At 42.5% G+C, this 26,967-nt stretch overlaps 1 protein-coding gene across 5 annotated transcripts in view; it reads left to right on the top strand.

The window, feature by feature from the left end:
• The window catches only part of NAMPT (nicotinamide phosphoribosyltransferase), a 57,519-nt gene extending 43,400 nt beyond the window's left edge, over positions 1–14,119 (top strand). For all 5 annotated transcript variants that reach the window (XM_030551130.1, XM_030550794.1, XM_030550877.1 and 2 more), the window contains 3 exons: positions 5,984–6,124; positions 6,793–6,927; positions 11,238–14,119. In XM_030551130.1, coding sequence (XP_030406990.1) covers positions 5,984–6,124; positions 6,793–6,927; positions 11,238–11,351 — 390 coding nt within the window. In that variant the 3' untranslated portion in view covers positions 11,352–14,119. The remainder of the gene's footprint in view (positions 1–5,983; positions 6,125–6,792; positions 6,928–11,237) is intronic.
• The last annotated feature ends 12,848 nt before the right edge of the window (positions 14,120–26,967 follow it).

The following is a 26,967-nucleotide window of genomic DNA, read 5'->3' on the forward strand; positions in this document are numbered from 1 at the left end:
CACGCCCTCTGTCTTGCTGCCTCCACCACAATGAGAAACTCTGCTGTGTGGCATTGCTCTGGGGAAAGGCTGCAGACCTTCGAGGTTTTTAGTGGAAGTAATTCTTTCCTCCTCTTCTTCTTGCTTCTCCTCTTCTTCTCTGGAAGCACCAAATGTGGATCTCAGCAGAAGGGTCAGTGATAGAATCAGAACTTTGCTATAGCATTAGCAAGGATCATACTATACCCCACACACACAAGGTCATTCTGACCAACCAAGGCCCTTCATGATGGGAGTGTGGATGGATTGAAGCCAATTTTTCATCCAAAGGTGTTTGTTCATCAGCAGAGATAATGGAGGAATGTGTCCACAGCATAAGGCGGCCCACTGTCCAGGGATGCCACAGACAGAATGGGGTGAAGCATATGGCTGGATGCTGGCTGAAGGGGACCAACCCTGCAGCTGTGATTTCTTGCCACACTGTAGTACACGACTCAAGCATAGCCCAGTTATGCCACTCTCTGCACTGGTAATGCCTGTTAACCTCGGAGTATTCCCTCAGAATGACTGGTCCTCCCAGGCAGTCTCATGTTCCTGGATAAGATGTTGCTCATGGCCATCTTCTAACAATTTTTTGGAGGTTGTGCTTGAATGGAGTCTGCACAAACAGCTCTTCCTTGTCTCCTTCAGTTATTCCAGAGGCTCTTGGAGAATCTCCCTCATTCAGACCCAATTGACAACTCTGAATCATGTTGTCATCCTCGGGTTCCCCTTCTCCTCTAATCCACCAATGAAGGAGACTCCCTTCCCGCTCATATTCCTCTCTAGGAAGTAGTGTCCAAATCAGAATCCCCTAGTCGTTGGCACCAGAGGATGTGAAGTTCATTGTTAAAACCAATATGATTTTTAGACATTTAGAAGAGAAGTTTTCGGGATGCTTCAAGAAGATTCCGTTAAACTGAAGTACTACAGGGAAGTCTGACATTCTTTTCTCCTTGTCAGACAAGGACAGTGGAGAAGTGAGTAGCAATTGCACAGTGGAAACTTGCAGTGCCAGGTTGCTACCAGTCAATCAGTAATCAATTTGGAGTCAGTAAATCCATCATGGGGGCTATTGTCACAGAAGTTTGCAGGACCATTAAGTACCTCCTATGCAGGACTCTATCCTGCATGTTGCAGAGAGTCATAGTAATGGATTTGCAGCAGTGGGAATCCTGAACTGCAGGGGGTGACAGATGGCATGCATATTCTTATTTTGGCACCAGACCACCTTGCCACAGAGTACATCAAAGAAAGGGCTACTCTTCTATGGTAATGCAAGCACTGGTGGATCACTGAGGATGCTTTACCAATATCATTCTGGGCTAGTCAAGGAGGGTGCATGATGGCTCACATCTTTAAGAACACAGGACTGTTCAAAAGGCTGCAAGCAGGATTTTCTTTCCCAACCAGCAGATTATGATTGGCAATGTTGAAATGCCAGTAGTGATCCTTGGGAACCCAGCCTTCCCTTTGCTCCTCTGGCTTCATGAACCAGACACCCCAACAGCACCACGAAATACTTTAGTTACCGGCTCAGCAGGTGTAAAATAATTGCTGAATGTGTCTTTGGTCGTTTGAAGGGTTGCTAGTGGTTGTTACTCAGAAGATTGGATATTGGTGAGAGAAATATCCCAATGGTTATAGCTGCCTACTGTGTGCTGCATAATATATGTGAAGGAGAGGAGAAAAAGTTTTCAACAAGGTGCAGGTGGAGTGGCTGTCTGCTGAATTTGAACAGCCAGGTATAAGGGCTATTAGAAGAGCTCAATGCAGAGCTATACACCTAAGGGAGGTGTTGAAATAGCATTTTAATAGCAAGTGGTGTGTGTTGATGTAATATGCTCCATCTCGCCCTCCTGTTTGCAGCCCAGTATGAATTGTGTGGTGATAGCTGTATATATGGGAATAGTGTATTGTCAATGCACTTATTAATATTGCTTGTGAATGATCTTTTGGAGTTGAAACACTGCGCAGTACTAGGTAACTGGTCCCTTTCAGAACTTCTTAGCACCAGCCAGCATATGTTGTGAACTAATAATGATGAATAAGGTTAAGATTTTTGTCACGGATATTTTTAGTAAAACTCATGGACAAGTCACAGGCAATAAAGAAAAATTCACAGAAGCCTGTGACCTGTCTGACTTTTACTAAAAATATATGTGACACAATGGAGAGCTCAGCTGCAGGATCCTCACACTGCCCACAGTTGGGGGGCCCCCTGGGAGCACTACCTGTGGGGGCTCAGAGCTCCAGGGTCCCCCTGCTATCCCCGGTGGCTGGGAGTTGTGGGGGCCCCACTGCCATCACAGCCCTCTGAGAGCAGCAGGGGGACCGTGCTACTCCCAACTGCTATGGGCTGAAGTCGGAAGGCCGCAGAGGGAGGCGAGCACAGAATTGTTGAACCCGCAGGTCCACTAGAGTCTGTAGCATCTGTGTTTGCTTCCTGAGACATCCCAGTATGTCCTACTGCATGTCCCTCTCCTTTTCCTGCATCTTGCTTCCCTCTACTCCATCCTTCTCCAGGCTGTTGGCAATGGTGATCCTCCAAGCCCTGTGCTCATTGTTCAGTGCCACACTGGCTTGCAGGATCTCCTGGAATGTGTCTCCATGAGACCCCTTCTTTCTCTTGCTTGTCTGACTCAGGCATTCTGCAGGTGTGGAGGGGGAGAACCTGAAGGCCACAATGGCAGCAGCTGCAGATAAAACAAAAAGGTACTATTGTTAGTGCATTCATTAGGGAAAGTGAAACTTAAGATGCTAAACACTCCTTTTGCTCCCAGAAATTGCAAGCACTCCATTCTCACTTCTGCTTGCGATTGGTGCTGAGCAGTGCACAAACAGCCAGGGTGAGTATGGCCCACCCGGGGAAGGGGAAGTAAGGTGGTAATAGCTCAGTTGTATGATTCTAGTAGTATAGGGCAATGACACTGAATACTTAGTCTGCAGAAGAGAAGAATGAGGAGGGATTTGATAGCTGCTTTCAACTACCTGATTTGGGGGGTGGGGGTCCGAAGAGGATGGATCTAGTCTGTTCTCAGTGGTATCAAGTTGCAGTGTGGGAGGTTTAGGTTGGATATTAGGAAAAACTTTTTTCACTGGGAGGGTGGTGAAGCACTAGAATGGGTTACCTAGGGAGGTGGTAGAATCTCCTTCCTAAGATGTTTTTAAGGCCTGCTTGACAAAGCCTTGTCTGAGATGATTTAGTTGGGGATTGGTCCTGCTTTGAACAGGGGGGTTGGACTAGATGACCTCCTGAGGTCCCTTTCAACCCTAATCTTCTATGATACTAGCACTGTTTTCCACAGGTGGTGGTGATTTTAGCTGATATCTCAAGGCTGGTCCACACTACGGGGGGAAATCGATCTTAGATATGCAACTTCAGCTACGTGAATAACGTAGCTAAAGTCGAATATCTAAGATCGGATTACTCACCCATCCTCACCGCGCGGGATCGATGTTCGCGACTCTCCCTGTCGATTCCGCAACTCCGTTGGGGTTGATGGAGTTCCGGAATCGATATAAGTGCGCTCGGGGATCGATATATCGCGTCTAGATGAGACGCGATATATTGATCCCCGAGCAATCGATTTTAACCCGCCGATACAGCGGTTAGTCTGGACGTAGCCTCACTCCTGAGTGTAACAGAGGCAGAGAGAACACAGCTGCTGCTGGTGACCTGATGCTGCCCAGGCCCATATGCTGCTAGCTTGTGCCTGCTGAATGTATCGCTGGATGTTGTGGGAAAATGTACTACCACAGTGGAAGAAATAAGGCAGCTCTCCCTAGAAACATATGGCAGAGGTTTGCAGAGTACCTTCATGAAAGTTTCATCGAGATCTTTCTGGAGGATTTTTGGGACATCCCTGTGCGTTTAGTGCTCCACATGGACACCCCTGCCTAAGTCTAGAGGAGAATGAAAAGCAGATAGCAAGTCTTTCTTTCTTGATTGTACCACTACCTCTTCTAACATGAGTAAATTTAATGAGGTCAAAAGATGTGTTCTGCTATATTTTGTTTTTGGTGTTTTTTTTTTATGTCAGTAGTAGCCCAATTTAAGTGAAGACACATGCACAACTAGGTCGACATATGCTGCCTTGCATCAACCTAGCTTTGTAACGTAGACCAGGCCTGAGATTGGCTGGCAAAGTCTGCCATGATCTGAACGTTATCCCTGGGACAGAGTGTCCCCTTCTTGTACTGTCCCATCATCCTGCTCGAGCTCTCCTTTAAAGGAGCCTCTGCAGCTCTGCAAACAGTCATGTTCAGTGTCGCAACCTTCAGACCTCCCTGTCATAGGTTAAGGCCCTGAACAAATCATGCAAGGGGAAAGTTGGGCATGTTAAATATCCTGAAAAGTCTGCTGAAGATCTTGCAGCTTTGGACTGCTAGATCTTTTAGTCTGCCATTCTCCCCCACTTAGAGAGACAAGGTGGGTAAGGTAATACCTTTTATTGGACCAACTTCTGTTGGTGAGACAACCGTACACTGAAGTATCAGGAGGTACTTACACCCTTAAATACAAAGTTGTTTAGCATAAATAGTTAACACACATTTCAACAGTCTATAACCCACTAAATACCTCTTCTCTCCCCGCCCCCTTCCCTCCTTAATGGGTGTTAACTGGCCACTTTACCTCGAATGGTCCCTTGGAATGTGTGTTAACTAATGTTAAACCATCTGTTCCACCTTGTATTTAGCTGTGACACTTCGAGCCTGTTTCCCAGACCTGAAGAAGAGCTCAGTGTAAGCTTGAAAGCCTGTCTCACCAATAAAAGCTATTAACTCACCTGCCTTGTTTTCTAATGTCCTGGGACTGACTCGGCTACAACAACACTATATATTCTCCCCTAATCTCTTTTCATTTAGCTCTTCCCTTTCTCTGGATGGCCTGGTTGTCACTTCTCATCAGTCATGACTTCAGGCTAGGGATTGTCTGTGTGAGAGTAAATCATTTTAATGTAACAATTTAAATGGAAACTGTCCCTTCATAACAGAAGAATCCTCTCGTCTGGGACTTTTGCACTCTGATTAGTAGTATGTTTATAGGTGGCTCCAAGCACTGGAAGTTTCCTGACCTGAGTTGTGACATGCTTTCCAAGCTCATATAGGGGAGCAGTTCAGGAAAACAGATCTTTGACCAATCAGCTTATCTGGCCATTGTGGGTAGGGCTAATACATCAATCATGACTCTGGACTAGAGGATTCTTGTGTTATGAGAAGACATATTTATTTATGGTAAGTTTTTTAATGTCTGCATTTGCATTTAACTTTTTTTCTGATAACTCTCAGAAAAGATGGTAAAACAGCTGCATATGCCAAACAAGAATCTCTCGAGAACTTTGGTTGAAGAAGAGGGTAAAACAAATGCTCTACCATTTGAATATCATCCTAGAAATCTCTAATACAACTAATTCTAGGCTTCATATATTGCTCTATTGCAGTTCTGGGTAGAGGCAAGCAAAGCCCCCCTCTTGGTGTTTGTGGGTGAAATGATCACTTTGTTTCAGAACACATCCTATAACTTGAGCATCTTTGAAATCTAGAGTTGGCCCACAGTTTTGACAACCATCAGAAGGCTCTTGAATACCACCATGAAGGATTAAGTTTGGGCAAAGAAATAATATGCTTTAGGGCCCTGTGGCTGGGTGTTGCATTACTGTACTACTCATGTCTTGGGAAGGGAAGGGATGGTGTTTTATGTTGCATGTTACAGTGCAAATAGCAGTTCTCCAGCAGTAACATTTTATAATTATCTCAGACTAAAATATCAATTAAAAATTCAAACAGCATGCCGGTATTGACAATATTTTACATGTATCTTCTTGAACCTACATGCTAGCTGGCTTAATTGTCTGTAAAAGAGCATCTTCTCAAAATGTGCAATAACAAATTATGGAAAATGGAACTTATCAGCCCAGCTCTTAAAATACATTCCTTTATCACTGTTTCTTTTTCTTATCAGATTGTGGAGGGAATGAAGAAGAATAAATGGAGTATTGAAAATGTTTCCTTCGGATCTGGTGGAGCTTTGCTGCAGAAATTAACTAGGGATCTATTGAATTGTTCCTTCAAATGCAGTTATGTGGTGACCAATGGCCTTGGGGTATGACCTCTAATTTTTTCACTCATTTTATCACATATGAACTCCAAGTTATGGACATCTCAGGAATGGAGATTGTCCATAACTCTGAAAGATTCGTAACTCTGAACAAAACGCAGCTCTGGCTCCAGCAGTTCACGCTCCAGGCCAGGTTCCAGATGCAGCTAGGCAGCTTCTTTCTGGGGAAGCTTGTCCCCTTCCTGACTGGCCGAGGGAGGGGAGGTGAAAACAACACCCAGAGCTTACAGAAAAGCAGTGCAGACCCCAATGCTGCTCCTGCTCCAGCTGCTTTCAACTGGAAGCAGGGGCTCACAGCTTTGCCTGCAAATCACAGCATCTTCAGCTCCTAGCTGTAAGTGGGTGCCTCATGCAAGGTGGTGGGGACGGGGACAGGGAGCTCACATGTGCCCACCTTTAACCTGCAGTACAGTATTTGCCTTTTTTGTTTTTGCTCTTGTTGTCTCTGCTTCTGCCTGATTGGTTACTTCCGGTTTCCTGTGGTGTCCAGTTGACCAGTCAGTCTGTAATTCTGGTTTTTGTATCTTTGAGGTTTTACTGTATTTGTATTGCTTCACGTTTCAATCACATGTTAGTACCGTCTGCATGATGTGCATGAGCACTCATTTGAATATCTCCTCTTATACTTACCAACATCTCACTTTGATTTTCAGGTGAATGTCTTTAAGGATCCAGTAGCAGATCCTAACAAAAGGTCAAAGAAAGGTCGACTCTCTTTACATAGGACACCCAATGGAGATTTTGTTACATTAGAAGAAGGCAAGGGGGATCTTGAAGAATATGGTCATGTATGTATTCTGACTTATCACTGCCAGAAGTAGATGACTTTATTCCCAATGCTAACCCAAACTGAAAGAAAGTTGCTTAGATAGTTAAGCTTGATTTTTGAGATTTGTTTTCAGTCTTCTTAATATTCAACCAATAACCTCTACCAAATAATCCCAGAAGCTCCATCTGTAGCAAATTCAGTATGAACAGCATTGTAGTTATCGCTTAGTTTTACTCTCGAGTATTTTCAGTTGGGATTATAGGAAAGGAATGGGAAAAATTGCCTGCCTTTTTTCATATCTGAACAGTCTGTTGAAATGTAGAATGCTCTTACAGTGCAACCTCTGTAATACTCCCTCAATATTTAAATATCTTTTGTCAACCGGAGTCTTTTTAAATGGATTTTTAAAAATCCAGTTTCTGGTAAAGAACCCTCTAGAGAGCATATCTTCATTTATTTCCTTTTTTAAAAATTAAGGTTTTCTGATATGTTCATAAAAGCCAAGCTGCAGTTCTTTTCCTGTTCTCAAACCATTTTTAGCTCTATTCTGTCTACGATGCCATATCTGCAGTGTGTGGCATTATATACTGTATCGCTGAGCATAGCCTTCAAAACTGCATTAAAGTTGTCTAAAATTTTAAACTCAACTTTAATTGTGCCATAAACTTTGATTAATCCCTTGACACTGTACTCTGGAGGCCACAGAATATCTCAGTAAATGCATCTTATTTCACTGATTTTCTCCCCCGCTCCCTTTACAACAAAAATCCAGTGTGTTCTCTTCAAGATGTACCTGGGACGTCAATGACCAGTTTTACCGTTAGGATGACGGCAGACCATCTCAGTGAATTGATCTGAATCACTAAGCATTAGCACACTCCTACTAGATGTTTTGGAGGCAAAAGGAGCTGGGGGGGGGGGTGAATGTTTTCAACCTCTCTCAACATAAGGACTCTTCTCATCTTCCCATTTTCAAAATGATCCCATCCCCAATAGGGTGTTGTACACCTGCGCTGACTTGCACCGACCCACTCTTTCTTATCTTCCCACTTTAGCACCCCAGTATCTGCTTTTCCCTTCCTACCTTTTATCTAATTTGAGGGGAAGAGGCAGGATCCCGCTGTAGGGAGAAGTGGGGTACATTAGAAGGCCCACCCTAGCAGAGACCACATCTCTTCTTCTCCTCCTCCTCCTCCCCCTCCCCACCCCCCCCCCCACCCACACACTCTGTTTTTGGCACATCACATTCCTAGTAGCCCAAAAATAACCAAGGAATTGGCCATATGCCAAGTAACACCTGAGAATTGCCTAACTTGCTATGGGTTAAATATTACATTATTGATGATTATGCTAATTATGGTTTAGTGTTGAATTTTTAAACACACTTGGTGTAGGCCTAATTCTGTTCATATTGAAATCTGAGGTAAAACTTCCTTTAACTTCAGAAGGAGGAGAATTAGGCCCGCTCTGAGCACTTAAAAAAATACTGCCCTTAGAGACTTCCAGACAAGGATTTATAAACTAGCCTTGCAATGCTTCTTCCAGTTGGTATTTCTCCACTTTTCAGATGTAGGAAAGCAGAAATTAAATGACATGCCCAAAGTGTTGAGCTAAATCTGGGGCAAATCAGAGAGTAAATCCATCATTCCTGGCTTCTAGCCTTTCATTGCACTGCATGTATTCATAATACTTGAAGAGGATTTAGAAGTTCACTGCCTTTTGGAACGCTGAGTCATGTTCAGATAAACACTAAACAACATTTGGGTGCAAGAGTGAGAACAAGTAGCTGTAGTTGATCAGTAGCAGCAGGCTCAGTAGATTTGAAGGAGAGGAAGGAGGTGACTTAGTGCTTAGGCCAAGAGAATCAGTTTCAAATCTAGAGTGCAGCAAAGAGGGGAGATACAAAGTCAAAAGGATAGGATAGGAGTTGAATGCAGGATGAAACTACTGAGAGCTTTGCATTGGCTTGACATTTAAAATGGGCTCCTGAATTTGGTATAGAAGGGATATGTGTGGGGGCTGTGATATGCGTGCTCAGAGAGGAAATACTTGGTTGCCGTGTTTTAAATTGGAGAACAAGGTGGTGAGAGATGTGTATGCTATCAGCTGTTGCCCAGGCTTTCTGAATTGCCACAGTGCTTGGTTGGCAAAGAAACATCAGATTATTGGACTTTGATTTCTTACTGAGAAAAGGACTTTTTCTTGGAGGAGGAGTGACCATTCTTGCCTTTGCAGCCACTTCACCCAATAGCCACTTTCTTCTCAGTGTTAACCCTACTTCTCTGAGGAAGCAGTTAAGACATGAGTTACCAGACATGTTACACTTGATGCAGGTGATCACAACAGGCACTAGTGCATTCTAAAGAAAACCTTTACAGACAGTTGTGTACAAATAGTAGGGGCCCTTATAAAGGGATCAAATGTGTGAATTGTCAGCAGCATATGACAGCTGGCAGGACAGTACAATGGCAGGGCAGCTTTTGGGGAGGAAGAATCAGGGGAGATTGGAGAAGTCATGCAATCCTTTGGTCTTTTTGGATCCATTAACTGTCTCCAGATAAAGAAGTGGCTGTATACAGGAAATTTCCTAAGTAGTATTTATGCACAGATTTTTAGAATCTTTATTCTCCAGGTTACACTAACATGCAAAGGAGGGTAAAGGCAACTATATAGCACACCTTCACTGCAGAACAGTTTGTCATAGAAGCTGCCTGGTGTATCTTGAAGAGGAAGAGCAAGGTGCAGTTATACAGACTTGCCTGTTCGCAAGCAAGGAAGGCACATATATCACTTTTGCCTTCAGATTTCTCAAACAGATCTATAATTTCTAGGGCTGTCGATTAATCACGATTAATTGCCGTGTTAAGCAAAAGAATACCAATTGAAATTTATTAAATATTTTGGTTGTTTTTCTACACTTTCATATATATTGTATTCTGTGTTGTAATTGAAATCAGTGTATATTTTTATTACAAATATTTGCACTGTAAAAATGATAAACAAAAGAAATAATATTTTTCAATTCACTTCATACAAGTACGGTAGCGCAATCTTTTTGTCGTGAAAGTGCAATTTACAAATGTAGATTTTATTTTTTTATATATACTGTACTCAAAAACAAAACAAGGTAAAACTTCAGAGCCTACAAGGACACTCAGTCCTACTTTTTGTTTAGCCAATCGCTAAGACAAACAAGTTTGTTTACATTTACAGGAGATAATGCTGCCTGCTGCTTATTTACAGTGCCACCAGAAAGTGAGAATAGGTATTTGCATGGCACTGTTGTAGGAGGTGGTATATTTTGGGAATGCTTTGAGCCCCACAGAGTAACACGCTTGTCCGTCCTGGAGGTATCTAGCTTTCAATCATAGGAGGTAGGCCTCAGCACAACACAATTCAGGACCTCCAAAGCTTTGAGTCTGTTCAAAATCAGGCAAAATATGGTCCTCCATCTCTAGCAAGTACTATGGGTAAGGAGGAAAGATATGCTGCCTACTGTGTTGAAGTGTCTTATTCATTAATGTCACTAAATGGAAGCTGAATACAAAATACTCACTGCTCCCCAGGCCTGGTTGACTAAAATTGCAGGTCCATCTGATGGCAGGTACTCTTGTTCGCATTAACACTCTATACAGAGTTGGCTTTTGTTACACTTCTAACTTACAGCTTGTGTCTTTGGTGATGCTCTGTTTAATACAAGGATATATACAAAGGAGATTTCTGTGGGATGCTGCAAACAGGTTTTCCAATAGCCATTCGAGCGGGGGAAAATGTTTTGGGGTCTCTACGCACTGAGGGAAGTGAATGTCAGATCACACCCTTAGTTCTAATATCAGAATTACAGTCAGGTGTTGGTCAGTGAGCTTCACCTTTCCTATTAATTGCTCTAGCAGTGTGTATAAAATATCTTCCCCGCTCTTAGTTTATGTGCTTTCTGCAGTGGCATGGCACAAGAGGTTGATGAGATTGTGTGTACTAATTCTTTGTACTAGAAACTCTGCTACACATGCATAATATGACTGAAATATTTATAAGATTTTAATAATGTTAGAATGATAGTGTTATAAATAGAAAGACAAAAGTTAGTCTCTTAGCAACTAAGGGCCCAATCTCACAAACACTTTATGTGGGTGCTCATTTTTGCATATCAGTACATTGATGTCTACAGGGCTGCTACTCATATTATAAAGTTGAGCAGTGCATACATGTTTGCAGGATCATATAGAAGTTTACATCTGACAGTATAACTAGTATACATGTGTGTTCAGCATCTCTTCTTGAAAGAGATCTTATTTCACGTTCACTGAAACAAAGTGGTATCTGTTACAGGATCTCCTTCATACGGTCTTCAAGAACGGAAAGGTAATGAAGTCTTACTCGTTTGACGAAGTAAGGAAAAATGCCAGACTGAAGGACAGTGAACTAGAAGTGGCACCTCATTAAGTTTAATTCCATGTCTCTCTGTGTAATGAGTATGTACTGCATAGCTAACGAGTTTGTTGTACAGATCTGTGTGTTTGTGTTTTATGATACATTATAGCCAAATTATTTGTTGGTTTATGGACATACTGCCTTTTTTCTTTCCTTTTTTGCACCAGTCTTTAGAAAAGATGAAATTAGGTAATGGTCCTTACAATGTAAAATCTATTTCATGCTAAAGTGTGCTTTTTAGGACCCTTTGCCAGTAGTGATTCAATCTGGTATTGATCTTTTCACAAATGAGACAGAGCAGAGAAACATTTTTATATGGAACAGAATATTACAAAATGGATTTACATAAAATTATCACGCTTACTTTGTTTATATTTAACTTGTATTTTTGTACAAACAAGATTGTGTAAAATATATTTAAAATTTCAATAATTAAGTCTTTCCAACTTTTCATGATTTTTATGACCACAGACTTCCAAGAAAATGTTTTGGAGGAAAAATCATTGCCTTTTGTCCATTAATCAGCAAATAAACATGGCCTTAAAGTTTCTTGTGACATTGTACCATTTGAAGGTTAAATCAGGACTTGTACCTACTTAAGACCCATAGAATTGCTGACCTCACTGTTCCTTATAGTTATCTGTAGTAGTCATTCTACATTAAAGAAAATTACTGTTCTTGCTGGAATCTTTAGGTACTATAAGCATATAGGCCTCGCTAGCAGCGTATGGTATGTAAATGGAATGCCAAATTTGAAAGAATTCTCTACTGCAACTTGTTTCTTGTCAAGTATAGTCCACTTGGCATATGCACCTCAATATTTTAAGAGTAAAGTTTTTAAGAGATATCCTCTTCCACTACAGAATATACGTGTAAAATACTGATAAATATGGAAGCGGTGTATTTTAAAGTGATTATACTTCTGGGTTTATTTTTCATATATTGTAAGCGACATGACTTTAAAGTGAAATACTGGACTGGGTAGTGCACTTTTTTACTTTTTGTATTTTTTTCATTGATTTGCCTTTTATCAGACTGGATGTTAAATTGTATAAATATGTTTAACTATTTTTTGTTAAACAACTTTAATAAAATATTACACTAGACAAACTCCTTTTACGTGACTCTCCCCAGGGGGGACATGATACAGAGGGATAATTATGAAAACAAAAGATATGAAAGGTACTTTTTAGTCAGCTGTGCTTGATTTTATTCACTCTCTGCATATGCTTGCTTGAACACCTGCAAGAGGACAAAACTGTCAATGATTTTGTTTGACAAACCATAGCAAGTTTTCAGATGTTTGTACTGTAGGGTGGCTCTTACGAAAAAATGAATCCTTCCTTTTTTTAGAAAAGCAATGGTTTCTGTAACGACTGATCATTGTACAGGTGTTGCATTTGGTTCTGGCTCTAATGTATTAGTAATTGATGTTATAGGGCAAATGGTTTAGAAGAGATCAAACAATTTAGACCAACCACAGATAATACAAAACATACTTTTATTTGAAGGAAGCTTAAAAAGCCATACTTTATTATTCTTACTGTCACACCAAAAAGGGCCACATCAAAGAACTTGTAATGTTTCCAGGATGTTTCCGGGATATGAAGTTAAAACACTTAAGCCCAGTCGCAATAGTTTGTTTTATTTGTTTAAAAAATGTTTTCACTCTTACTGTATGTGATTATACACTTCAGTGATGTATCGTTTCAAAAAGTAGAGTTTTAAAGTAAGATGATAAACACTGACCTTTCACACCCTGGATCTGCATTCTATTGCTGTTACCCATATTGTTCATATTTGGTCAGGAAAGATTTTAACTCCAGAGATAGGATTAGTAACAGTTAAATAGAATAGAGACTTTCACTCCTCCATATGATCTGTATTAGAAAATTTTATGATGTATGGTATTAAAAAAAAAAAAAAAAAGTTCATTCTGTACCAATAAAGATTTTGATAACTATTGACTACCCATAACTGATATTTTTGTAATTAAAAGCTGGGGATATGCTGTAGAAGCACTGTTTTCTTTTTGTCTGTCATGAAGTACACAAGTGACTGTTTGATATTATATCTAGATTTCAGTTTATTTGGGACTTTTTCTATGAATTCCCTAAGCTGTGCATGTCACTTTCAGAAAGTCATGTCATTCATTTCAAAATAATGTTAGTACTTTAATCACCTGGTGCTAGTCAATCCTCAACTCTTGCCACCAAGTGTTTGGCAGTTGACATCCCAGACACCAAAGGGTTGATAGTGATGTCAGATATAGCCTATTACTGTGCTTGAACCTTACAATATCGTAATTCTTCCATACTGAAGCAAACAGCATGTTTGGGTTTGCTTTAAATAATTAGATTTGTAGCCACTGAGATTTTAATTATCCCCATTTAATTATAGTACAGTGTTTGTATTTAAAAATAGGAGTTGGGCGTTTTGTGTTAATACTCTCAATAATTTATTTGTAACCAGTATTTAGCATAAGAAGGATTCTATGACTATTTTTTCCTGAGATGCATGGCTATGAAACTGATGCTAAATCTTTTTGTAACAAGATCCATCTTAGAAGATCTGAGGAGAAAATAGAAAAGTATTTATTGTTTTATTTGCCAAAATTCAAAACGTAAAGTTTAAACAGTTTTTCTAGTTTTACATTCCTCAACTTGTTTAGTGGAGAGGAAATATTCTTCACTTAAATCCTATGTTAAATGTACTCAACATTAAATATAAATATGTAATAAAATGGAAATAAAGTTTTAGTTCTGGTAGTGAAACACTAATATCCATTTGACTTTGTTTTAAACTGTGATGTTGGACATCAGATTTCTTCCGCGTGCACCCATTGCCAGCAGTTTGGACAGAGTATCATGGCACCTCAATTTCAATCTACTATATAGGCTAACCATACAAAGTGAACAGTTTACATAAGTGATACTCAGACTGAGGCTCGCAAGCCACAAGTGGCTCTTTAATGCATCTCCTGCAGCTCTTTGCAGAACATCGTATTAAAACTGTGGTTTTAATTATTAACCAATCAGGATGCTTTTACTATGTTATTAACCAATTGTAATTGGTAAAATAATACTTGGTCAGTCATTTTGCTGTGAGGATTGTATATATTATATAAATAATAAATGAAGCAATGAATTTGCAGTACTCTGGCTCTGTTAGGTAATGTTTATACCCGATTTGGCTCATGAACCGCTGAAGTCTGAATATCACTTGTTTACATTTATGTATTCGATTTAAAACACATACTGGAAGGAGGTGGGGCGGGTTACATGCATTCCGTGTTTGCTATAGGGCTTGAGCAAATCCCTACTCTAGCACCTTATTCCACTTATAGTTTTTATATGTACTTGAACCTGGACCACTTTTCCATGATCTTGATACACAGCTGCCGGAACACTAGGTATAAAAACCCCAAGGGCTTATCACCCTTTGTATTTCACACAATTCTGAGTCAAGTGAATGTCTTCTCCTTGGGACTTGACAGTTTCAGAATTGTGAAAGTAGAATGAATTATATAGTAGGAATAGAAAGGATTAAAGAAATGTTGTCTGTACCTTTAAGCAAAATTGTTGGAATGTTGCAACCAGGTGTCAGGAATACAGACATTAACATAGAACAATTGCACCGTTTAAGGGCAATTGGTGAAGCATTAGCCTTAGATCGATAACAGTTAGTAAGGAAATAGGATATGCATGCTGTGCCCCAGGTGAATTTTACTGTTTTGCTTTTTTTGTCCCTTTGTCTAATTCCCGCTCTTTTATCTGTATAAATAAGACTGTTTGGGCCTTGCATGGCCACTCACATATTCTAATGTTATTGGCGGAGCGCTGTGCTAATAAACAGAGTGGTCTGACAAATTGTGAGTCCTGATTCTAACTTTGACAATTTGGAGGTCCCACTGAGATGGCAACTGTCTTCACTGGGGCTGTGTGATTCCTGACCATTTTTGTAGGACAACCGTGGCAGCCAGCACCTGGGCACTTGGCCCAAGCGGTCCTCCACTAGAACGGAAAGGTGCACGACTGCAGTGAAGTCTACGCCATCGAACCTGTTGGTTCCCACTCTGTTCTGGTAGGGATCCCGGGATCTGACATCAGGAATCTGGTCAGGTAATTATTTCTGTCTTTTGTCCGGACTGAGGACTGTCCTGTCTTTGTGTCTATGCATCCTCCCTGTGGAGTGTTTGAGTCTGGGTGCCATCTCCGTCCAGGGATTGGCCAACCAAGGGGTTCCTGTCCCCGCGGTTTGAGTGAGTGAAATCTGCACAATCGCAACCGCCCCACACCTTGGGTAAAACCCTTAGTGTGAAAGCAAGGGCAATTGAGGCAGTAGCCTGTGGGCTCCTTTTGTGTGTTGCACTGGGCATCGCTCTGACGAACCCTAATTTCCTTGTGTGATTGGTGTGTGAAGTCCTCCTGTATGGGTAACCAGACGTCTAAGCCGGGGCAGTTCCCTAAAGGAACTCTGGCTCATTTTATGTATTTTAGGAAGGATCTGGACTCCTGTAAGTTTCTGGAAAAATGGTCTAGGCTAACTCAGGGAGATCCCAAAACTCAGTGGCCACTGTTAGGATCTTGGGATAAGGATCGAGTAGATGTCTTAAAAGACAAACTCGGCCAATCTAAAACTAAATTGGCAAAAGGAGAGGTCGATTGTTTCATGCAATGGTGGGAAGAGGCAAATCGTAGATGGACAGAATCTCAAAGATTCAAATGATAAGTTAAAATCTTTATTGGAAACCTCCTCTCCCACCACTAGACCGAGCACTCCCCTTTACCTGTTCTCCAAGCAGACCCCCCTTCATACTCCTGTCTCCGGGTGGGAAAAGACAAAACCCCTTGCTAGATTCCGAGGACGAGGATGAAGAAGACGTATTAATTGGCCTGGCAGCCTTGCGTCGAATCAATAGACGGCCACCCACGTCCCCAGCTCAGGAACAACTGTTATCAGATCTCCCAGATCAGGAACAATTCCCAGTTCAGATCTTCAGTTCAGACCTATCCGGATCATCTGGTACTACCGAGGCCCATTCCTCTGGACTCGCTCTGCCTCGTAAAAGCTCGCGCTTGGGCCTTAAAAATATCCAGGCTCCCCTCCGAATCCTGCATACTGGGGGCCAGGACGGGGGTCCCACTTGGAGCTATAAACCCTGGACTCGAACTGAGCTCCTTTCAATTATAAAAGGCCTGAGAAAATCCTACCAAATTTGCAGAGGAATTGTTGTTAGTGTGTGATACCTATGAACACTCTGAGGCAGACCTCTTGCAGCTGTGCAAGCTACTTGTAGCAGCCTTGTGAGCATGAAAAATGGTTCACAGCAGCAGATTGGCTCGCTGCTGACTGCCACTCTACTTTGCCAGACACTGGTCCTAATGCTGAATACCGAAAAAAGTGTAAGGAACGAGCTAAAAATCTATTTGAAGCCATCCCTCGAGTATGGACTCCTAAAACCAAGTGGACGGCCATAAATAGCTGTAAGCAACGACAGGGAGAAAACCCAGGCGACTATCGCACCCGGCTAACTGACATTTTTCTGCAACATTCTGGTATACAGCAACCAGATACAAATAGACAGGGTGTCCTGGCTAGTGCATATGTTAATGGCCTGCCTGCCTGCTATTGGCAATCTGCTCAAACAAATAAGTGTTGGATGGAAGACCGAAACCATGGACAAATTGCAAACAGTGGCAGAGCACTGCCAGTGTACTTTAAAAGGAAAGGAAGAGCAATCAGCTCAGCAGTTAATGGCCTTGCAAATACAGCATTATTCAGGGCAGGGCAAACATTACCAGGGATGGGGATGTGGTCGTGGGAGGGGACAGGGAACTGGATTTTCGGGTTATGGGGATGTTTGTAATTACTGTAAACAGCTGGGACGTTGGAAGAATGAGTGTCCAAGTAACTCTGTGAACAACCAGTTAAACTCCCTGCCAGCACAGCCAGTCAGCCCCCAGCCTTACTTTTCCCCACAACAATGACAGGAAACCGGGGAACCTCAGGAAATTTTAGCCCCTTTACTGCCTCTCACTCCCACGGGTGAGTTTGTGTTAACTATCAATGATCTTTCTCTCCCTTTCCTTGTTGATACGGGAGCTTCACTTTCTGCAGTTCGTACTACTGACGTGCCTGAGGTTCCCCGTTCTGGAAAAACCATGTCCGCTGTGGGCATTAAATCTGGATGTGCACTTGGAGTTCTCACTCAGGTGCACGGAGGCAAGAATCACGCAGTAGCTTATTTCTCTGCCACTTTGGACTCTGTGGCCCAAGGCCTGCCCCCCTGCCTGCGTGCTGTTGCTGCTGCAGCACGCTAGCCTAAATGTCTGAATCCCTTGTCCTTCGCTCCCCCCTTACTCTCATGGTCCCTCACTCTGTAGAAACTCTGCTGTTACAACGCAATACAAGCCACCTCTCCTCCGCTCGCCTTACCAGATATGAACTTCTTCTGCTGTCGGCCTCATATATCACCATAAAGCGCTGTTCTCAGTTAAATCCTGCCACACTCCTCCATTGTCTAATGATGGTGATCCTCATGACTGCCTTGCAACTGTGTCTGCTATCACCATCCTGCGCTCTGACCTTTCTGATGTCCCTCTCCCTAACTCTGACCTTGTTTTGTTTACTGATGGTTCCTGTTTTCGAGACAACCAAGGTCGTCTCCTTGCAGGATACGCTGTAGTGTCACTCTCTGAAACCCTAGAAGCTGCACCTTTACCTTCTGTAACCTCAGCACAAGTTGCTGAATTAGTTGCCCTCACCCGTGCCTGCTTTTTGGTGGAGGGACGCTCCACCACCATTTACACTGACTCCCGCTATGCTTTTGGGGTTGTACATGACTTTGGTACCCTCGGGCAAGCTCGGGGTTTCCTTACATCTGCCGGTACCCCTATTAAGAACAGCCCCTATATCACTGCTCTCCTGTATGCAGTTTTACTTCCCTCTGCCCTGGTTATTGTTAAGTGCCCTGGCCACTCGATGGCAGACACTGATGTTGCTAAGGGTAACGCATTTGCTGATGCCTTTGCTAAACATGCTGCTGCCATAGAACCTTCCCCAGATGCATTTCTAGGTTCCCCCTCTGTTTCTATACCACCACCATCCCTCACCGACCTCACTCTGCTCCAGGGCTCTGCCCCAGAAACCGAAAAAGGCTCCTGGGTTGCCCAGGGTTGCTCTCTACATCCTGATTCCCTTTGGCGTTCGCCCCCTGGTACCTTTGTAACCCCCTTTTCATTCTACCTATCGCTGGCCGCCCTGCTACACGGTGTTTCGCATGTCGGAAAGGAGGGAATGGTCTCTGCTCTAACTAAGGCGGGATGGTGGGCTCCCCATTTCAGCTCTTTTGCAGCCCGCCACTGTGCTGCCTGCACCACTTGCCAAAGCCACAATATTGGTAAACCTGTAAAAGTGGCTCAGGGATTCTGGGGCTTGCCCCAAGCACCCTTCTTGCATTGGCAACTTGATTTTGTACAAATGCCTAAGTGTCAACCATTTGAATTTATTTAGTTATGGTATGTTTATTTTCTGGTTGGATTGAAGCCTTTCCTTGTCGCAAGGCTGACTCACTGTCCATTGCTATATGTTTGTTAAACCATATTATGCCTGCCAAGGGAATTCCTGCCACTCTGTCCAGTGACCGGGGTACACACTTTACCGGACAAATTGTCCAACACCTGGATCGTATATTACATGTCACACACCTGCTGCACTGTCCCTACCACCCACAAAGTGCAGGTGCTGTGGAAAGGCGAAATGGTGTACTTAAGAATAAACTTGCTAAGATTTGTGACTCCACAGGGTTAAGCTGGCCAGCAGCTTTACCACTAGCCCTTATGGAAATGTGATCCACTCCATCCCAAAGGCATAAACTGAGTCCTTTTGAAATCGTTATGGGACGCCCTATGCGAACTGTGGCTACCATTACTCCAGTCCCAGACCTGAACTTGACTCACAGTACTCTCCTTCAATGTTGCAAGGGATTAATGCAAGCTGTAAGTCACTTCCATTCACAGGTTCAAGCTGCCTGGCGGACGGAACCCACCTCTGACGCCTGCCACAACCTTGAGACAGGTGACTGGGTCTACGTACGGTATCACCATCGAAAACACGCCTTGGAACCTTGATGGAAGGGTCCTCATCAGGTACTGCTTACTACCCAGACAGCTGTTAAGCTCTCTGGCATTGCAGTGTGGATACAGGCTTCACAATGTAAGAAGACACTCTCCCTGGCAAACCATTCAACACCTCAGGACTGCGCAGAGTCAGTTTTGACTCCAGAAGACGACGTAGAGGAACAGCCTGCAATACCTTACAATCTATGCTCTCGTAAGGGTTGCCAGAAGCAGACGACGACCTAAAGCAAGGCCCAAGAAGCAGCAGTAGTGAGCCTAGCGCCTGCTGCCTGGTGGACATAAAACCGCGACAGCGGTTCCCTCACTTGAGGTTGTCAGAACCAGAAGGGCCTTGCCTCCAACATGCACCTCTGGTGGCGCCTGTTCCTCGGCTGCTGGTATCTTAAGATCTGAGGAGCCCACAATGACAATTATTTTATCCAGCAGCAAGTGTGGATAGCTCAGACTCTTAATATTTCTAAATGCTGGGTCTGCAGCCACATCGCAGCCCACTCTCAAGCTGGTGTTCCTGTCCTGGCTATCACACTGAATTCCCCAAACCTCACTGGAGGACCTCGTCCATTTAACAAAACATGGAACAGCAATGACACTTGGGAAGCAGTGGGAATAAATGTATCTAAATGGATAAGTGTGGTGGGGGGAAAAGGGTATTGGTATTGGGTGTGTAATGAGACAGGGCTGGATCTGGGAAAAAGCCGTTGCCTTCAGCATATTGTGGCAAATGGTGTATGGGATTATTCAAACCAAACTAAAGAGTGGCGAGCTGGGTATGAGGATATGAATTTTTTCTCAACCTGGGATCAAACAGAAAAATCAATTTCATGTTCCGCCTACAGTAATCTTAGTAAAAATAATACAATCTTCCAATGCCATACAAACACTACCACTCCTCGTAAGGTGAAGCATTAGCCTTAGATCGATAACAGTTAGTAAGGAAATAGGATATGCATGCTGTGCCCCAGGTGAATTTTACTGTTTTGCTTTTTTTGTCCCTTTGTCTAATTCCCGCTCTTTTATCTGTATAAATAAGACTGTTTGGGCCTTGCATGGCCACTCACATATTCTGAATGTTATTGGCGGAGCGCTGCGCTAATAAACAGAGTGATCTGACAAATTGTGAGTCCTGATTCTAACTTTGACAGAATAAAGCTGCTGAAAAGCTTGTTCAGAAGCACATTAATCATCCCCATCAAAAATGTAATGTAAATGCTTATGGAGCAAAATGCATATTCCCAGACCCCTAAATTAAATGCGTTAAGTATAACGTTTTCTTAAGAATGAAAGAAAATGTCACTTTGGAATCCCCTGTGCCCTACCTGAAGAAGCTTAAAGAACTGATGAGCATGCCCTATGATTACAAGCTCTCTTAATGAGGCAGTACAGAATTTTGAAAAGGGATCGCCCTGATCTTAGTGACTTCTCTGGCCTACAATAACAGGCTGCTTATTGTTAGATGTTTCAGACTTATGAGCATGGTTTCTCAAAAGAATAGATGTACTATAAACTGTAGCTAGGACCGTACAGCTGACTGTACAGCCGACTGTCTTGGTAAGCTAGTTAAGCCACCCCATTACAATGCTCCAGGCTTCTGATTCCATCATAGTCCAATTTTTTGTGAGTTAAGTTACTTGTTCCCAGATATGTAAAGTGTTCTTCGTTGTTGAGTGTCCTCATAGAGTAGCTTGTGATTCGCTGTATGAAGGAGACTCTCAGAAAACTTCTAACCTAAAATAGCCCTAAAAATGGATGTGCTTTTTCCTCTGCTTCCCCAGCCCTGACATAAAATATAAAATAGTACGTAAATTGAGTTGCTTAAGGTAGGAAACTTGTCTATTTGTCAAAGTGTCCATTACGTACTATATTAATGATTAAGAATAATAGTGTCATACATGCCTGGGGTATAAATGGCAGGAAAAATCAGCCGAGTCACTCTCTATTTCTGATTTATACCCTCCCTTTTTTTGGGAGGAGGCAATAAGTGGAATGGGTCAGTTGAATTATAGGATCATTAAACCAGTTTTAAAGTAAAGCTATAAAGAGCATAATGAATATACAGTTTAAGAATTGAGATGGTTGGCTGGCTTGTTTTTCTAGCCCCTGTGTTTTTATGAGCCCTGCAGAGCCAGAAAGACTCACGTAAATGTATATACACTTGCAACAGTGCTTTAAGAACCAAAACTAGACCCCAGAGCCTTCAGATTGGAGCACTTTGTGGCTTCAGTGCTATAGCAACAAGAGCTCACCTCTTCAGTGTATATCTCAGGTGCATTTTTCCAAGAGGAGCAAGGCTGATGCAAAGGCAGCTATGGAAGCTCCTGCAGAAATGGGATGGCTCAGCTGCTGTTCTCAGCTTGTCCATTGCAAGCCCCTGGCCACGCTGTTGACAAAAGCGACCAAAGGGCCTCTTCGTTGCCAATTAAGACTTTGAGGAAAACACCAGGCCAGAGACCAACCGTGACACACAAAAGGGGAGATCAGAACATAAGAACTTGTGTGACCTTTTACTTCTAGGAAGCACCTGGCTTGTCACTTTGGCCAAGAAGAAGGAAATAAGTGGATCTGGGTAACAGCTTATGACTGTCTAAAGCTGTATGGCCTTCTTATACACACTTCCTGAAAGATCTCCACCCTGTTCCTGTTTCATGTACCCTTGCTTGAGTCCCACATCTGTAGCAACCAGGCTCTACCATTTACAAAGCTGCTAGCATTTCTAGACTCAAAATTGAGTCCATTGTAATGCTAGCTAACAAATAGGTATTGGAATTATTCTCTGTGCAAGGAGACTCCATTCCATAGAGGTGTTTGGGGGTCAGAGATGTATGGATTGTGGGGGTTTGTATTCATGTCATTGCAATGGGGTTAATAACCGGCCCCTTTTTTTCCCTGCCTATTTTCAGATTCTTGCCTCTTGTTTAAACTCATTCAGGGTGAACTGCCCGCCTTGTGTGGGGGGAGGGAGTGCGGAGGGGTGTTGCTGACTCCCTTACACTCTAACTGTTGCTCCAGTTAATGTGCATGAGCTACTCTTGGTTTTCCTGTGATGTTTTCTGGGGGATAGAAAACCTGTATTCAAGTTGTGAAGGTTGCATCTCTATGTGGAGGTCGCATACATTCTTCAGACCCAACAGAGTCCTAAAGACCCTAGTCTCCTGCTTGAAGCCTGAAGATCGTCTCCTGAAAGACTGTCCTTGCCCAGAGAAAATGGGTAGAGTCCCTATGAGGGAGACATTGCACTGAAGAGTATCCATATCCACTGTCTCCCAAGGCACATAATGACAGCCTCATTCCTCTTTACAAGAAATGTGACTCAGATTTACTGTAAATTGCAGTTGTGAGCTCTAAGCATTCTGTTCAGTTTTCCTCCCCTTACTGGTAGTACAGTTAACCTCTGGTGATTTTTAAATGGCCCATCAGCCCCCGTGTCTGAGGACCTCAGACACTCTCTGTTCTTTTTATAATGGATGGTTCTCTCCCCTTTATTTGTAAGGGAAGAGTTTTTCAATCTGCAACAGTCTTCTGTTCAAAGGCCCCTGCGTGGTGCAGCAGACGAGTCTGAGCAGCTTAATGCAGTTAGGGAGGCTTCTGTTGAGCTGAAAGGCTTGTTCGATTTAATCTATGCTGTTGATCTTTCATTTAAGTATTCAATAGCTGGTTTTTAAATATACTTATTATTGTCTCCGATCATAGTGTCAAAACTGCTAGTCTCCCATTTGTCAGAAGCGTGGAGTTTAGGAATCCAGTCTCTGATTAGTGGGGAAACCAGCATCTCCTCTCTCTCCTCCAGAAATAATTTAATATTATCCTCCCTTCCCACCCCCCCGAGCCCTCTTGCCCCAAAAGAAGAATTGGATCTGTTGCTCATCTCTCTTTGGACCAAACTGAGAAATGTATGAGTTGGTGTAATTTATACTTCCTAGTCTCTACAATTTGGGTGGGACAGGTTTATTTATTCTAATTTATTCACACCCATTTACTAATGTGTAATTATTTCCATTCCCTTCAGTATCACTGATGGTTTTGGCCCATGAAATCTGAAGTTACTCTGTTCCTGTGCTTCGGTCAAACGTGGAAGGGAGGAGGCAAACATGACTTGTGCTCCTCATTCCCTAGGTCCTGCCTGCCCCTTTGCTGTAAGCTAGAGCAGCCTCAGAGAAAGGTAGTCTGGATGCCCTCCCGGAAGACTTGCTGGTGTAGTTTGGTGCACCCTAGTGAAATGTATAGGACACATTTTATAGCACTGGAGCAATTGGCCCCTGTATGTATACCTCAGGTAGAAAAGCTCTTCTGTTAAATTATCAGGTAAGAATGCTACATAGACAAAGCAATTTTTAAACTTTTGACTTCATTTTCATGTGCTTTCTTCAGGAGTTGCTGTCCCAGTAATGGAAGCATCACTGTTCACCCATCTGCGTGACCCAGTGTCCCTGGACACTCACAAAAGAACACTCACAAGGCTTATAAGTATTGGAGTATGTTTTTAAAATCCCAAGTGTGTTGGACTATTACCAGGATTTTTATTGTGGAGCAGTGTGTATGCTAAAAGAAGTTGCTATGGGCATGGTGCTTTTTTAACTTTGCTAACTGTTACATTGGATGTTGCCAGATAAATTTGACAATCTATGAAAATATTTTCAGTCTTCCACAAGTGATGGCACTTGAGGAGTACAAGAGGAAATATTATGGGAGGGATTTGACGTCTCAGGAGTGGACTGATGAAATATGAAAAGTTTCACCTATTAGGTCACCAATTTAAATCTAGAATGTTAAGGTAGTTATTAGAAGTTTTCATGGGACAGCTGTTTAGTTGCCTGTATGAAAGGGGATGTGGTCTTGGTCCATTTTATCATGGATGAGTGTTCACACAAACCCATACCACAAATAGCAAAACTTGGAAAATGATCTACTGTCATATCTGGAGGTGGTCCTTCCAGAACATGGATAAGCCATTTTGGCTCGGTGATGTGAGGAAACTTCTGCTGTTACTGACACTATTTCTCTTGCTAATAAAGAATATTAGTCTCTAAAATGTCCATTCCCACTCCCCCTTCCCAAACATTAAATTTTCTTTCTAAAAGTATTTTCTTTAACCAAGGATGTGTGTGTGTCAGAGAGTTCCAGGTTACAGTTTTCCAGGTCTGCCCCTTGGAAAGAATAGAGCTGAAGTGTTCTTTTCTCCAGGGTGGAAGTTCTCCAGTCTGCAGAAGATGTCACCTTAGTTTAAGCATAAGACTGTTGCTTGGTGTAAAATATGTCAGAACAATTGTTAATTTCCAAATTTTCCAAGAGGATAAATTGATGGTCTGAAAAACCTTGTGAGTACCTGTGAGTATGAGAAAAGAGGGCTGAGAGAAGGTCAGGGTGTGTTTAACTAACCTTGAACTAATCAGGGCCTTTTCCCTAACATTGGATGTATTCCTGTGCCTTTTACCTCAATTGAACTGGTTGAAGTCTACCCTAAACATTCCCCTAGAATATGTTTGGACCTGCTCAACTGATGTTTTAATGTGTCCACACTAGGAAGAAGGTGGTAATTGGTTAACCCACCCTGATCTAAACTAGACCCATTTTTTTCAAGCCCTCTGTAGGTACTCATTTGTTTAAAAAGAAAAGACAGTGCTAAACTGCATTAATAATACCATTCTTCCTGAATATTTTGGTTGCCCCTGAATTAGTTAACCTCTCTCACTGATTAGCCTTCTGAATAATGTTACTTCAGGACAATCATCTGTCTTCATAACAGGCATAATTCTCCATGGGGCAAAGAGGAAAGTTGCACTTATGTATAAGATTCTGCAGTCTTTTCTTCTGCAGACAAAAACAAATGTATAAGTTAAAATGAGAGAGAGAGCTGACCCCTTGCCTTGCTAAGGGGCAGCTGAATGTGAGAGACAGGAGATACCAAGAGGGGTTTGCTGTCTTTATACAAGCTCACTCATCCTCTTTGTGTAAAAATAACTTTTTAAAAATATATGAAAACAATGTTAAATTTACAGCCATTTTGGTACATGACAAAACTTCCCTGAAGACTCCTGCATTCATTTCCGAAGTGGGCACTTCCTGCGTTATAAGATCTGGGCCTGATCCTGCAAACCTGACACAGACACACAATCCCTTCAGTCAGTTGGATGCTCGTGCTGCAGGATTGGGCCTTCTGTGAGAAGGGAAAGTATTAAAATGCTGGCACTGTATGTTAAATAGCTGCTCTCACTGAAGCCAATGGTGTTAAGATAAGTTCCTGTCTGCATCCTAAAAGACTTGCCCATATCGGTATTGCCCTGGCCTCTTCCTTTGTCAGTCAGTGTTAAAGGCATTCTGAACTATATGCATTTCCTTACCTTTTGGGGGCGAAGCCAGACTTTCAGGCACCTGCTCCCCTACTTGGTGTAAACTTTGCTTGTACCAATCAGAAACGAACACACACAGTTTTTGGGCCCCGTCCCCTATGACACTTCTATGATGTGATAGTGGGTATTTTAGGCTGGTCTGCCATGTGCAGGCAGAAGAGGAGAAAGAAAAATGAAGCCTGTGTACCTTGTGCACACCCGTAACCGAGCCTGATCACCTCGAAGCCTCTCTCAGCTCACGTGTTTTAAGCAGAGTTTCTACGTTTGCCGGTCGTTATGAGTTGGTTTGTATTCGTAAGTATTGGTTATTACTAAATGCTGCATCCGTGTTTATAAATATTGTTTACTGCATCTTTGTTTATAAATATTGTTTGATAGTAAATACTTTAGCCATTGTATGTTTTAAGTTCCATTAACCCTATTAGCTAATCATACGCTGCTCCCCTACCCCTTGTAACTATCCCCACTAAAACTTTTAATTAATTAATTTTAGTTGTGTGCGTGCCTGCAGTTGTCATCGTGACCCATACCCTCCTTGCATCCCTTACCTATACAGTCTATTGCCACGTGCAGCCTAGTAAATAACAGATCTGCATTTTTCTTTCGCCCCTAAAAATACGTGGCAATCTACATGGCGTCACGAACAGGATGCACGGAGGTTGGGCCATGCCCATGGCACACTGCAGATCGCGCAGATAATGAAACTGAACAGTTCCAACATTTGCAGTTTCACCTTCTTACTAGCCAAAATTCGACTAATCCAAAAATAGAATGGATCTGTTCTCTTGGCTCGGGCAAAACTCTAAAAGGTTATACTGTACCATTAACCCTGGCAGATATGGGATGCCTCCTTCGGTGCCACCCGAGCTTTAGGTGTCAGCCAGCCGATTGTTCCCTGCAGCATCAGTGCACGGAGACTGTGGAAAACCTCGGTGCTGCAGATCCCTCTCAACTTTGGAGAGAATGTAGCCGCATTGTTAGAAAATCTGGAGGCACCGTTTCCAAATTAATTCCCCCACCTCGGGTAATACCTGCTGATCCGGCACATAAATTATTATGCCAAATGATAAAAGAATTAAATTTGATTAAGACAACCAAAAAATTGCGACCCAATGAATATAAATCTGAGGAGGTTTCCACCGT

This window comes from Gopherus evgoodei, chromosome 1 (genome assembly GCF_007399415.2).
Source record: "Gopherus evgoodei ecotype Sinaloan lineage chromosome 1, rGopEvg1_v1.p, whole genome shotgun sequence".
Classification (NCBI taxonomy): domain Eukaryota; kingdom Metazoa; phylum Chordata; order Testudines; family Testudinidae; genus Gopherus; species Gopherus evgoodei.